This window comes from Rhinolophus sinicus, chromosome 11, assembly GCF_057876585.1.
Source record: "Rhinolophus sinicus isolate RSI-liver-muscle chromosome 11, RSI-T2T, whole genome shotgun sequence".
Lineage (NCBI taxonomy): Eukaryota > Metazoa > Chordata > Mammalia > Chiroptera > Rhinolophidae > Rhinolophus > Rhinolophus sinicus.
In genome coordinates this window covers 25126365-25142257 of record NC_142511.1, presented here as the reverse complement: position 1 = coordinate 25142257, position 15893 = coordinate 25126365, and the positions used below count along the sequence as shown (strand labels likewise).

The 15893-nt window shown below is 38.6% G+C and overlaps 1 protein-coding gene across 2 annotated transcripts in view; it reads right to left on the bottom strand.

Annotated features, from left to right (window-relative positions):
• The window catches only part of CD48 (CD48 molecule), a 30809-nt gene extending 23695 nt beyond the window's left edge, over positions 1-7114 (bottom strand). The window contains exon 1 of one of the 2 annotated variants that reach the window (XM_088801794.1): positions 6894-7114. In XM_088801794.1, the coding sequence (XP_088657920.1) occupies positions 6894-6975 (82 nt within the window). In that variant the 5' untranslated portion in view covers positions 6976-7114. The remainder of the gene's footprint in view (positions 1-6893) is intronic. The other variant, XM_019718151.2, reaches the window with a different exon arrangement.
• Positions 7115-15893: the final 8779 nt, after the last annotated feature.

Sequence of the window (15893 nt, the reverse complement as noted above, 5' to 3'; positions counted from 1 at the left end):
CAAATGGTATCCAGAGAAAATCAGGTGTAGCTATACTGATATCAGATGAAACAGACTTCAGGGTAATAAAGGTAACAAGAGACAAAGATGGACATTTCATAATGGTAAAGGGGACTATACAACAAGAAGACATAACAGTCATCAATATTTATGACCCCAATCAAAGACCACCAAAATATACCAAGCAACTACTAACAGAACTAAAGGGAGAAATTGACCAAAACACAATTATACTAGGGGACCTAAATACGTCATTTACAGCTATGGATAATAAATAATGAAACAGCAGCCCGAAATGACACATTAGACGAAATGGACATAATTGACATTTATAGAGCACTTCATCCTAAAACATCAGACTATATATTTTTCTCTAGTGTACGTGAACATTCTCAAGGATAGACCATATATTGGGACATAAAACTAATCTAAGCAAATTTAAGAAGATTGAAATCATACCAAGCATATTCTCTGATCACAAGGCTTTGAAATTGGATATCAACTGCAAAAAGAAAGCAGGAAAAAGCACAAATACATGGAGATGAAACAACATACTTTTAAAGAACAACCGGGTCAAAGGAGAAATTAGAAGAGGGATCAAAAGATACATAGAAACAAATGACAATGAAAATACATCCTACCAAAATTTTTGGGATACAGCGAAAGCAGTTTTAAGAGGGAAATTTATATCATTACAGGCCTAGTACAAGAAACAAGAAAAATCCCAAATAAATAACCTCATGTTACACCTTAAAGAACTAGAAAAAGAAGAACAAATGAAACCCAAGATCAGCAGAAGAAAGGAAATAATAAAAATCAGAGCAGAACTAAATGAAATAGAGAACAAAAAGACAATAGAAAAAATTAATGTGACAAAGAGCTGGTTCTTTGAAAAGATTAACAAAATTGACAAATCCTTGGCTAGGCTCACTAAGATAAAAAGAGAAAAGACACTAATAAACAAAATCAGAAATGAAAAAGGGGAAGTTATCACGGATGCCACAGAAATACAAAGGACCATCCAAGAATACTATGAAAGACTATATGCCACCAAATTCAATAACCTAGAAGAAATGGATAAGTCTTAGAAACATATAGCCTTCCTAGGCTGAACCATGAAGAACTGGAAAATCGGAACAGACCGACCACCAGTAACGAAATTGAATCAGTAATCCAAAACTTTCCCAAAAGCAAAAGTCCGGGACCAGATTGCTTCACTAGTGAATTCTACCAAACCTTCAAAGAGGATCTAATACCAATCCTGCTCAAACTCTTCAAAAAAATTGAAGAAGAGACAGGACTCACTAACTCGTTTTATGAGGCCAAAATTACCCTGATACCAAAACCTGGTAAGGACAACACTAAAAAAGAAAACTACAGATCAATATCTCTGATGAATACAGATGCAAAAATCCTAAACAAAATTCTAGCAAATCGAATACAACAATGCATTAAAAAGATTATTCATCACGACCAAGGCTACAATCATCAAAACAGCATGGTATTGGCAGAAAAACAGACACGTAGACCAATGGAATAGAATTGAGAACTCAGAAATGAAACCACATATATATGGACAGATAATTTCTGACAAAGAAGCAAAAAACATGCAATGGAGGAAAGACAGCCTCTTCAATAAATGGTGCTGGCAGAATTGTACAGCCACGTGCAAAAGAATGAAACTGGAGTGCTATCTTTCACCACATACCAATATTAATTCAAAATGGATCAAAGACTTAAGCATAAGACCTGATACAATAAACTGCATAGAAGAAAACAGAAGTACTAAACTTATGGACCTTGGGTTCAAAGAGCGTTTTATGAATTTCACTCCAAAGGCAATGGAAGTAAAAGCTAAAATAAATGAATGGGATTATATCAAACTTAAAAGCTTCTGCACAGCAAAAGAAACCATTGACTAAATAAAGAGGCAACCAACTGAATGGGAGAAGATTTTTGCAAACAATGCCTCCGATAAGGGGCTAATATCCAAAGTATACAAGGAACTCATGAAACTCAACAACAAAAAAACAAACAACCCAATTGAAAAATGGGCAGAGGACCTGAAGAGACATTTCTCCATAAAGGACATACAAATGGCAAATAGACATATGAAAAAATGCTCAACATCAGTAATCATCAGAGAAATGCAAATCAAAACCACAATGAGATATCACCTCACCCCAGTCAGAATGGCTATCATCAACAAGACAAATAGTAACAAGTGTTGGAGAGGCTGTGGAGAAAAATGAACCCTCATACACTGTTGGTGGGAATGCAGACTGGTGCAGCCGTTATGGAAGGCAGTGTGGAGGTTCCTCAAAAGATTACGAATAGAATTATCATATGACCCAGCAATCCCTCTCCTGGGTATCTACCCAAAAAATCTGAAAACATTTATCCATAAAGACACGTGTGCTCCAATGTTCACTGCAGCTTTATTTACGGTGGCCAAGACATGGAAACAACCAAAATGTCCTTCGATAGATGAATGGTTAAAGAAGTAGTGGTATATATACACCATGGAATACTATTCAGTGGTAAGAAAAGATGATATAGGAACATTTGTGACAACATGGATGGATCTTGAGATTATAATGCTAAGCGAAATAAGTCAGACAGAAAAAGCAGAGAACCGTATGATTTCACTGATACATGGTATATAAACCAAAAACAACAAAAGAATAAGACAAACAAATGAGAAACAAAAACTCATAGACACAGACAATAGTTGAGTGGTTACCAGAGGGTAAGGAGGGAGAGGGTGGGAGATGAGGGTAAGGGGGATCAAATATATGGTGATGGAAGGAGAAGTGACTCTGGGTGGTGAACACACAATGGGATTTATAGATGATGTAATACAGAATTGTACACCTGAAATCTATGTAACTTTACTAACAATTGTCACCCTGATAAACTTTAATTTAAAAAAAAGAATAAAAGATGTCACTAACCATCAGGGAAATGCAAATAAAAACCACAATGAGATATCTCCTCACAGCTGTCAGTATGGCTATCATCAATAAATCAACAAATGACAAGTGTTGATGAGGATGCCTAGAAAAGGGGGGCCTGTTACACTGTTGGTGGGATTGCAAATTGATGCAGTCACTATGGAAAATGATTTGGAGTTTCCTCAAAAAATTAAGAATAGAACTACCTTATGACCCAGCCATTGCACTTCTGGTTATTTACCCGAAGAAATCCAAAGCACTAATTAAAAAAGATGTACAATGCACTCCTATGTTCATTGCAGCGCTGTTTACAACAGCCAAGATATGGAAACCACCAAAATGCCCATCAATACATGATTAGATAAAGAAATTGTAGTACCAAATAAAATGGTATATTACTTGGCCATAAAAAAGAATGAAATCTGAACATTTGCGACAGCTTGAATGGACCTAGAGTGTATAAGTGAAATAAGTCAGATTGAGAAAGACAAATATCATATGATCTCACTTATATGTGGAATCTAAAGAACAAAATAAATGAACAAATAAGACAAACAGATTCATAAATACATAGAGCAAGCTGATAGTTACTAGATGGGAAGGGGGTTGAGGCTGGGAGAGAAAGGTTGAAGCAATTAAGAAGTACAAATTGGTGCGGTTACAAAAGGGTCATGAGGATAGAAAATACAGTATGATTAATATAGTCAATCATATTGTAAAAATTATGTATAGTGTTTACCTGGAGGACCATTGCATAAATTATATAATTGTCTAGCCAATGTGCTGTAAACCTGAAACTAATATAAAATAATATTGAATGTCAACTATAATTTTAAAAAATAGTCGTGGGGATATAAAGTACAGCATAGAGAATATAGTCAACAATATCATAATAACTATGTACAGTGTCAGATAGGTAATAGACTTATTGTAGTTATCACTTTGTGAGGTATAAAAATGTCTAATCACTATGTTGTTTTGTACACCTGAAACTAACTTTTAAAATCCAAAAACAAAAATGTAAACTATTCTTTTAAGACATGTTAGTATGAATGGGAAGGAGAATGGTAGCGTATTTTGTAAAGGGGCATGAAAGGTAAAGAGAGTTTTTTGGTGTTAGTTTTTAGTTTTATTTAAAGAGGAAACAGACAAGCTATGATAGGTCAAGGGAAGGAGCCATGGATGGGGACACATAGGAGAGAAAGAAGGTGCCTGATGGGTTGGGCTAGAGAGGGTTCAGACCAGAGTTTTGGCTGGAAGAGTAGATACCTCTTTTCTGAGGGAAAAGAGGAGGGAAACACAGTGATATAGAGTAATTTGTAGTTTTGAGGGGATTTCTGCCTAATGATTTCTAGTCCCCATTTCTTCAGTGAAGTAGGAGACAAGTTCTTTGCTGAGAGCTCAGAGAACTGAGGTAAGGGGACTTGAGGATAAGAGTGAAAGTTTGAAATAGATACTGTGGGAAATGAGAGAATTTATCAGGGCCTGCTGATATCAAGGCTACTCTAAGTTCCCAACTTGACTGAAACAGTGACTCCTAGTTTCATCCCTCCCTTCCTTTCTTCCCTCTATTCATCCATTTATACATACAAATTACATCAATTTATCCATTCACCTAATAAATGTTGAGTAATACTATGTATTAGGCTCTGTGCTAGGCACCATGTCTACAATAAGCTATACCTTCTCCCCTTAAGGAACTTCCATTCCAGTGATACAGACAATTAATCAGACAGTTTTACTATTGGTGATAAGTGTTAGGAAAAGAAAATTATGGAATGCTACGGAGGCACATAAAACGCCGCACATATTAGAATTTGGGGGTCAGAAACAACTTCCATGGAAAGTGTAAGTAAGAATTAGTATAAGTAGAAATCAGTGAGGGAAAGATGGGAACTGGAAATAATGAGTGTTCCAACCAGAGGGAAAAATAAAAAATAATATCAAGTCGCCAGAGACAAAAAAAAAAAAAAAGCAAGATTCAGTTGAGGAAGGGGAAGTAGCTCAGTTGGCTAGAGCAAGCCTAGGGGAGGGTAATGTTAAAGAGAAAACCACAGGCTCCAAATGGTGTCACTTGCACTAAAGCTCATGATAGCAAACCTAGATTTAATACCCGACCTAATTGCTGTTTCAACCTCTTTCAGAAGCATAATCTCAATCAACCAGTCTGGAATTTTCTGGTCAACATCAATGAGGTAATCTGAATGGGAACCTGGAAGGTTTTCTCCATAAAAGACGGCCTCTCCTTTGTCTTGGAGGATGACAGTTTGGGTTGCTACCTGAATCTGCATCTCTCAGATTGCAACCCTTTGCTCAAATAAATATTATTGATTCCTTGTTACAGCCTAAAATTAGGTTTGGTTGACAGAGTTTTATGCTCAGAGTTTCTGCTGTGGGAGAGCGAGGGAGAAGGGGGTGCAGGGAATCTTAGGCGGAAGGACAGGCATGTATTACTTAGTCCTACCGGCAAGAGAGAAAACACCTTCTTCAAGGCAAAAAAATTCAGTTTAGATGGAATGTGGTTAATGATGGGGGTCACAAATTGGGGCTAAGATGGCCATTTGTAGGCGTACTCTATGCACAAAGAAATTCAGACACCTTGAACTTGTATCTAGAGAAAGTCCTGAAATATTCCAGTTCTCTTGGTAGCTCTATCTTTCCCAACAGTTGGGTTAATACTTCATATCAGCCCCCTACTCACGAGTCCATATCAGTGTCCTATGAATTGAATCAGCCCTATGGAGCCCATAAAGCCACGACCCCATGTCTCTAGTCTTACGCAGTCATGAACCAGATCCAAAGTATAGTCAGCCTGAGAGGGCTTGCCTGAGTGGTCAGTAGGATTTCCTCTGAGCATTTCTACCTCATCTCCCTAAAAGTTACATACACTCATAATTTTATGATATTGTACTTATTCCCATGTTTGTTCACTTTTACTCATTTTTCTTATAGTAGTGATCATTAAAGCCTTGTACACAAAAAAGACTTGAGCATTTTTTAAGGGGAATAGTAAAAAAGTCAATAGTTTAACGCCCGCTTCTCAGCCGGCCTGGGAAGACAGGTACTGGAGGGCTGGGCAGCTGTAACAGGAAAAGCAAAGTTATCTCAGTCCCTGGGCACATGTGGGAACCAGAACAAGTCTGTGCCTAGGGAATGAAACTTAATGATTAACAACCAGATATTTGGGGGTGCCTATTATATTTGAGGCACCTCAGGCCTCTGTTCAGACTCTCATTCAGAGACCCTGGACAGAGCAGTCCTTTCCAAGTTTTCTTTCTTATAGGTTTAATCTCTTTGGGACAATGATAACACCATTTACCTTGGCTCAGGACGCTACTCCTTGCATAGCCAGAAGTCTCAAAGAACGCCTCAGGGTGCGGCGGAAGTGTGCCTGAGCAGCTATCAATGTGGAACTTCCTATTATTCAAAATGCAACAGCTATTTCACAGACCACAAACCATGGGACTAAATACGAAGGGTCTACTTCCCCATCTCCCCAGGGTCCTGTCATGTCCCCTTGGGAAAAGAGATGGCGCTGGATTCTCCAAGGCTAAGGAAAGCTCCCTAACTTGCCACCTCCCTGATACCAGGATGGAAGTACCTGCCATGTTTCCCCGAAAATAAGACCTAGCTGGACAATCAACTCTAATGCGTCTTTTGGAGCAAAAATTAATATAAGACCCGCTATTATATATTATGTTATGTTATATTATATTATATTACCCGATCTTATATTATAGTAAAATAAGACTAGGTCTTGTATTAATTTTTGCTCCAACAGACGCATTAGAGCTGATTGTCCGGCGACGTCTTATTTGCGGGGAAACGCGGTGTGGCCTGGAGACTATACTTCCAGGGTTGAGCCACATCCCACATCCCCTTTCCCACCTGACTGTGCCTTTGGTGCACAGTCATAAACAGACAATTTATGGAAAATACCTTGAATGCTGGTCTTCAAGAACAAAGGAGGCAGAAGTAGAAGTTCCAGAGCCAGACACCACTTCGACCCTCCAGAACACATGCTACTCTCCCGAGGTTTCCAGGAAGGCTGGAGCCAGGCAGGAACCAGGCTAGAAAGGAACCGAGGGCTCCAATGCTCTTGAGTTCCTGGCCCTGGGTAAGAGGGATATACTCTCTGACCTTTTCTCTCCACAGCAGTTCCTGGGTGGAGCCTGGAGCCCAGAAACAGGAAGCCCAGTAGATTTTTTTTTTTTTTTTAAATCTGAGAGCACCACGAAAACAGAATGAATAGTTTTGTTTGAATGTGCATGTGTTCTATTTCTGGGGAGTGGATCTATAGCTTCTATTGGATTTTCAGAGGTCAGTACCCCGGCAGGAATCACCCTGATTAATCCAGAGGTTAAAATTAGCAGGTACCCACTCAAGCCTCAGGGGATTTCTGGCCTGAGTCAACTCTAATTCCGTGTTGGGTAAGTCTCTTTCAGAGCAGAAAGTCCGGGAAATCAGAGGTACAACCTCTGCTGCATTTCCAACTCTTTAATCCCCATCCTCAGACTCTTTTTCTTATGATAAATTACTGCTAAAACATTTACATTGGCCTATCCACCGAACAGTACTAGAAAACCAAGATTACTTGGCCCAAAAGAATGGATTCCCCACCCTTGTGGTCTAAGAAATTTCAGGCCCATTCCTCTTGAATCTAAATGAATTATTTGCCCAACCAGGGCACTGTGGGGATTCATAAGGCAAGCTTTGGTCTCTGATAAAGCATGCTTGTAACTATTTCCGAATTGGGGACAATTCTGATCTTTGACATGGAGGTGACCAATAAAAACACTGCTCTCCTCAACCTATGACCCCCCCCCCCCCCCGCCCCATGGAAGTAGTCCCTTCCCCCAAAGGACCAGCATGGTGAAACTGGTTGGAAGCCTGGGCCCTCTGTAGTTACACAGGGTCATGGGAGCTCCTGGGGCCAAGGCAGCTGGACTGCTCTGGGGTGGGTGAGGAACTTGGGTTCTCAGGAGTCTGTCAGGAGCCTGGTGTCATGGGAGATACCTGGGGTACAGGAGCCAGCAAAAACCAGAGTAGGCCAGGGGTCTCAGTTCAAGGGAGCCACCTAGGGCTACATGAGTCAATCTGGTGCTAGGGTAAGCCAGTGCTGGGGTCAGTGAAGTCAGGTGCTCACTTCACTCTCCTTTTCTGATAGGGAAGGTGTCTCTGTCCACACTGAGCTGCCCAGACTTGGGAGAGGAGTGATGGGGTAATGTGAATCTGTCTTTCCTATCCTCTTCAATGCATTTTTTCTTATTTTTGTGCCTCTCCCAGGTGCTGTGCTCCCTCCCCTGGAATCCTCAGGTCCTGTGAAGGTATTTTTATGTGTGGATAGCTGTCCAGATTGATGTTTCTGGAAGGGGCAGGTGCTAGATATTCCGATACCACCATCCTGCTGATGTCAATCCTGGTCTCTTCTAAGACCGGATTTTTCTACACAGTCACTCATCCCCAAGACCCGTGTGTCCTTTGTGTGTGTTTTCACTAAAAGTAAGTGTGCATTCATTTGCCCAGTTTAACTGTGGAGTCAGTACCAACTACTTACATGAGACCAGAGCTGCTCACAGTTTGTCGGGGGCATGTGATGGGAGTTCCTCAAGCATACTTTCCATTCCTAGTGTCAACTTGATATGAATTTCATCTTAATATGCTAACATATTACATCAAAATAGAGTGTTTTATATAAAAATTACCCTTAATTTCCACAAAGTTGTTTTCCCAAAAATGCTTTGTAAATCTGTTTATACTAATTTGTATAGTTACTGACAACTGACAAGTGTTGAACTTCTACCAAGTTTCCTTTTTTTTTTTTGAGAAAGACTGACATTATAATGTCAGAGATTACAGTTGGTGGCATGAGTCTCGGGAAAATGGAGTAGACTTCTGGGTGTCTATCACCGCACGCTCACCAGCCATCCACCCTCACTCACCCAAGCCTGACCTGTGTCAGCAGAGGGCAGCAAAGAGTCAGGGAATCTGAGCCAAGGTATCAGTACGGCACTGCGGCCTGCCTGAGGGGGCAGGAGTAGTCTCCGCAGTGGCGCGGAGCTGGGACATTAACACTGAGGGCGGAGGGCAAGTGGAGAGACGATCCGCTCATGTGGCTCCCCAACTTCTTCCCGTGAGACTGCGACAGGGACTCCATCTATTTATGCTCGGCTCTTCACAAGTGATTAGAAGCCATTTTAAAGGAATTAATTAAAATAATAGCTAATGTTTACTGAGGACTTACTAAGAGGTAGTCTCTCTGCTATTTTATTATGAATTATCTTATTTAATACAATTTTGTGGACTAAGGAGTACGGTTATCTCCATTTCCCAGATGAGGAAGCTGAGGCATCAAACATTAAAGTCACCATGCCCAAGGCCAACCTTCTAGTCCATTGGAATTGATGGGAGTTTTACTGCTATGGGCACAAGGCTTGGGATACCCAGGGCTCCTCTGCTGTCCTTTCCTCTGTCCTCCTTTTAGATTTCAGAAGTTGTGAAACTGGGCTAGGACCAGCTCTGAGCTCTAGACGTCTGGATAAATGCCTAAACCCAATGAAAATTGCCGGAGCCAGGTATGGGACCATCCCCTCCACTGTCACCCCATATGCCTTGTAGTCACTCTAGTATAGCCCTTTAGAGGTACAAACTGCGTTCACATTTGCCCACAACAATCCATGACGTATTCAAGAGGAGGCAGTTTAATTCTAAATTTACAGGTGAAGAAACTATGAATCATAGACGTGAGATGACTTATAGTGGCAGACCCTACATTAGAACTACTCTGTGCTCTAATAGCCTCTTCGACTTTAACCATTGTTGTCTTTGCTCTCTGCATGGTAACTGTTGCCTTATGTGCATATTTCTCCAACAGAGCATGGTTCATTTAAAGGCAGACAAATGTATTTTAACTGTATTTTCAACACATAATATATTGGGTGATACAAATATTGTTAATGACAAATGAGGAGCACTAGGGTTTTGGTCCTGGGCCCTCCACCATAGTCCTTGAGGCAGATCTTTGGGTGTGAGGTCAGTGTGTGGGGTCTGGTCACACCAGGCTCTATTCTCGGCACAGGAAAGGGGTAAACTTCCTTTTCAGAGTCCCCTTCCCCAAAGGACATGCTATGTGATTGGTGAGACCCAGAGAGAAAATGTGAGTGAAGGAGCGTAGAAACTGAAATTCACATTGGAGATGTGAGGTCTAATAATGATTCTGTCATCTGTGACCACTTAGAAGTGACTTGTAAAAACTGGGGGCAGTTTCAGGAAAGCCCAGCCATAGCCTCATAGTCGGCTGATGTAACAAGAAATGACGATCAGCAAAACCCAACCTTGTGAATGAACAAGAGGGGAACCAGTTATGTGCAATCCTAGGGACATTTTAACACTAATATAAATATTTCAGAGTAAGTTGGAAGAAGTATTCTACTAAAGCTGTCCAAAAATTTGGTCAAATTGTGTTTAAAATGTATTAGTAGAGAAAGGCATCAAAATGTTCCTGTTCTTTTGGGGGGTTTTTTGGTTTGGTTTCTTTCTTTCTTTCTTTCTTTCTTTCTTTCTTTCTTTCTTTCTTTCTTTCTTTCTTTCTTTCTTTCTTTCTTTCTTTCTTTTTCAACTTGAAATTTAAAGTTCTTTCTTTCGTACTTCAATGTCATGCTTGGTTATCTTACAAAGAAAAAAATTAAATGATGAGTGAGTGTAAAAATCACATAAGAAAAGTGACTGCTATAGTTGCTTTTGCATAACATATTCTTGCTATGCCTACTTTTGCATAACGTATTCTAGTTTTAGGTGTTTTGAAAAAGAAATAACTATGAAAAAGCTATTTTTAAAATTAGATGAGTTGTAATAATACTGTCATACTTTAAAGCAACAACAGTTTCTCACTTTAAAATGACACAGATTTTCTCCTGGAAATGTACAAACATTCTATTTTTTATAAATTTTTCTCACCCCCATAGAGTTGCTGAATCTTCCCTCACATTCTGTTCTGCCATTGTACCAATCTCACAGAAGACTGAGTCCTGAAGTCCTGAGATCTCACCCCTTTTCTGCTCCCAATTTTCCTCTCCAAATAGAAAGAAGGAAATCCTGTGCACCATTCATAATTACTCAAGTTTTATTGCTCAGGACACTCATTCATTCATTCAACACATATTGAGGATTTGCTATGTACCAGGTACTATTCTAGTTGCTGAAATAGAGTAGTGAGCAAAACAATGTCCCTCTTCTTATAGTTCTTAGATTTTACTGTGGTAGGTCCTATGGGGAAAAAATATAATAAAGCAAGGTAGGGGTATAGAGAGTAAAAGATCAGGGAGTGATGTTTTATTGAGATGACAAATAAGTCATCTCTAATAGATAATATTGACTAAATCTTAAAAAAGAGATAGCTATGTGGATATCTAGGGGAAGAGCTTTTCTCTAGTACAAAGGCCTTGAAGTGGGAGTGTGCTTAGTTTATTCAGGAACAATGAGGTGGTTAGTGTGATAGACAGACTAGGAGAAAAGAACTAGCTGACATCAACAAGGAAGCCAAGAGCCGTCATGTAGGGCCTTGGAAAGGACTTTGCATTTAATTCTTCGTGATAGGGGAAACAACTGACAAACAGAGGAATAACATGACTGCATTTATGTGTTAAAAATATCACTCTAGTGGCCTGTGAAGAACAGATTATAGGGGACCAAGGTAGATTATAGGTGCAAGGAGACTAGTTAGGTAGCTGTTGTAACAGTGCAGGCAAGAGATGGTAGTGATGAAGGTTGATAAAGGTGATAAGAAGTAATCAGGTTTGGGGCATTTTCCAAGGAAGAGCCAAGAGAATTTGCTGATGAATGGGTATGGGATATGAGAAAGTAGAGTCAAAGATAATTGTAATTTTCTGGCATGAAAAACTTAGGGGCTACAGTTATATTTACTGAGATGAAGAAGACAGGTGGGGGCAGAGATAAAGAGTAGGGAAGCATGAGTTTGATTTGCCACATGTGAAGTTTTAGATGCCTGTTAAATATTCAAACAGAGAGACTCAGTAGGCCATTGGATATATAAGACTGGAATTCAGGAAAGACGTCAGAGTTGGAAATAAAATTGGGTATTTCTAACCAAGAGACTGAATGAGATCAACTAAGGAATTGGGATAAAGAAATGAGCAAGTCTAAGGACTAAACCCAAAGACTTTTCAATATTTACAGATGGGAGAAATTTCCAACATTGAGCAAAAGAGAATGAGAATCCTTGGGTAGGAGAGAACCAAGAGAGATTGGAGATCTGTGGACCAAAATGTCTCAAGAAAGAGGGAATAATTAACTAATAAATGTTGCTAATAAGCTTTATTTTTCAAAGGTAATTACTTTCTGTTTCAGCATAGCTTTTTCTTTTCAGTTTCTTTCTCCAGATGTCTTTGTGGGGTGCCCTCAGGGATTTTTACTGATCTCATTCCACTCCATCTAGGCCCTTTACCATCTCATGATAGCGTCTCTGCATATCTTCCCAGAAACCTTGGCTTGGTCATTTCTAGGACAAAGTGAAATTGCTTGAATTAGAGTGAAACATGTGCTCCAAAAACACCACTGGGTTGGTTTTAAAAAATCACTTCCTCCCCAAACTCATTCTGTTTGCTAAGAGTATCAGGAATCACAACCACAACATTTCAAAAGTGCTGTTTCTACCATTGTCACATTCATACAAATGGGCAATACCTCATAATGGAAAAATCACTGGATTTGAAGTCATAATATTTGGGTTCCTATCCTGGCTCTGCTAATAAAATGCTGTGTAACCTTGAGGAAAATACCTCTTTGGTTCTTAATTAAACTAGGTCAAGATTAATAAACAAGTGCCAACCTGTGAGCCAAGTTAGAAAAATAACTTTGTGCAATTATGGTTGTTTTCTGGAATCCATGATCACTCTTTTATTAGTTCTGCAATTTGTCTGCAGATTCCTTCAAATTTCCTATGTCAACAAAGAGATGATTAAGAATAATAGTAATTTGTCTCTCCTTTTCTATCCACATACATTTTATTTATTTATTTATTGATGTATGTATGTATGTATTTGTTTATTGTCTCATTGCTTTGGCCAAGAAAACAGTTAATTAATGAATAGTAGCAGTGACTAGAAAAGTCCTTTTCTTATTCCTGACTTTGATAGTATTCTTCTAAAGACTCAGCATTTAAATATGATGCTAGCTGTAATTTCTTACAAATTTTTAAAATTATGAATGAGCATTGAATTTTATAAAAAAATTTATTATACCTTCCAACAAAAATTTTATTATATGACCCAACAGAGTCTGATCATATGTTATTTTGCCTTTAATCAATGTGATGGATTACACTGATAAATTTTTATAATGTTGGCCCATTCTCACAATCCTGGGATAAGTGATATTTGGTCATGATGTGTTTTGAATACATTGATGGATTTGATTTGTTAATATTTCATTTAGAATCTTTGTAACTATGTTCATAAGTGATACTGGTCTATAATTTTATCTTTCTGTTTTTGCATGATTTTGGTATCAAGGTTCTTTTCAGATGCATATATACACTCTCTTTTCTTCATGCATTGTGGGTTTCTACACAATTTCTCATTCACAGAAATTGTTATTTTAATTTTGAGCAAAGCTATCTAGTTTAATACATTTGAAAATATTTTGTTTATCATTACTGTGTTTTTCAAGTCAAATAAGGGAAATATCCATGTTGGAATCATTTCACCAATTAACAAGAAGTCCTTTTTTAAAGATTTCACCATTATTTAAATGGAGTCAGACGAGAGAAAGTATATAAAAACATATGATCAGACTCTCATTTCAGAAAAGATGAAGTAGGCACATTTTCCCGTATTTTTCCTACTAACTAAGGATAAAAATCCTGAACAATATGTATAAAACACAAAACATGAGAAGATTCTAAAAGGTGAAGAGAAGAAAGGCTATTTAGGGAATTCTAGATCTGAGGAATGGCATGGCAGTTAGTTCCTTGGATTTCCTTTTTGTTACTTATACATCCTGGGCTGCATGTTAGACAAGACTATAACCCAGAAATAAATCAAGACATTCTCAGGTGAATGAAAACTAACAGGATTTGTCACCAGCAGATCTATCCTAAAAGAATGGCTAAAGGAATATTCTGAAACAGAAAGAACCAATAAAAGAAGGAAACTTGGAAAATCAGGAATAAGGAAAAAGCTATGGAAAGAGTAAAAATATGGATAAATATAATAAACTATTCTTCTCTTGAGTTTTCTAAATTATTTTTGACAATTGAAGGAAAAGTTATAACGTTATTTGATTACCTGTAACATTACCTTCAATATATGTATATGATATATTTAAAACAAGTTATTAAGGAGGAATGGTAAAGGAATCTAGTACAGGTTGGTTTCTACACTTTAGATGAACTAGTAAAATGTCAACACCAGTAGAACATATGTTATGTATGTATAATGTAATGCCTAGAGCAGCCATTCAACAAATCTATTCAAAGAGGTACACTCAAGATACACTATAGATAAATCAAAATGGAATTATAAAAAAAATTCAAATAACCAACAGAATGGCCAGGAAAGTAAAAACAGAGGAACAACAACAACAACAAAAAACAGAACCAGACTTGAGCCTTAATATATCAATAATTCCATTATATAAATCAATGAAACGGAATAGATAACATCTATACCCAAAAATTATGATCAACTGACTTTTGACAAAGGTGCGAAAGCAATTCAATATAGGGAGGATAGTCTTTTTCAACTAATGGTGCTGTAAAATACGGATTATGGTAGTCTCTCACTCACAGGGTTATTATGAGAAATAAAAGAATGCATGTACTCCTGGCACTTAGCAAAGCTCAATAGATTCAGATATGGTGCCTGCATGTGTCTGCATGCTGGGTTGGGGAAAGTCTCAACAAAGGAACAATGGCTTCTGTCAGCACTTCTGTCTGGGAGAAGGCTGCCCTTCCAGTCCTCGCCCTGAACCCAAACAATTCAGTTCCTTTCCATATGTCCCTGGCACCTTTAGCGCTGCTACCCCGAAGCTGGAGTTCAGAGCGAGTGAGTCCATCAGCGAGTAAGTACATGTGTGGGCCCTTTAAGAAGATTGCCTGGGACTCCAGCTGCCCTCCATCTCACTCAACCACAATCTCCACTGGATTTCACAGCCAGCAGTTATGAGGCCTTCTCTTCCTGGTACTGGAGCCCTGGGCTAGGGAACGTGGTGTGGGGCTGGGACCCCTCACTCTTCAGGAGGGACCTCTACAGCTGAGATAGCCCTCCCAATTTTTAACTGCCACATGTGGGTGTGGGGCCAGCCTGTCCCACATCTTGCCCCTCCTACCAGTCTTGATGTGGCTTCTTCTGTATGTCCTTAGTTACAGGGCTTCTGTTTGGCTAGAATTCAGGTGATTCTCAATGATGGTTGTGCTGTCTTTGGTTGTAATTTTGATGTGATTGTGAGAAGAAGTAAGCACAGCATTTCCATACTCCACCATTTTGACTGGAACCCCTGTTTTTTCTTTTAAAGTCTATAGTTTTATGTCTTATTTGTTACATCTTCTAAAAATATGTTATAAAGTGTTATAGTAATGATCATTCTAAATTCTTGTTTGCTGTAGTGTTTGAGTAGATATTCTTTATCAAACTAACAAAGTTTCCTTCGGGTGTAAGTTCACTATGACATTTTAAATAATAAATAACTACATTTTCCTTTTACTGAATTCCCAATAATCCTTCAAGCATCACCACCTCCTTTGTTCAAATGTTTATGTACAAGTATATATTCTTCTCTTTTGGGTCTACATAGTACTATTTGCGTGTATTATCACATTGTATTGTAATTGTTTATTTTTCAAACTTCTTTATAAGCTTGTGAACTTTAGTAAAGAAACTTTGTTTTGCTTGTCTTTGTGCCTTTGTTACTCAAAAAACGTGT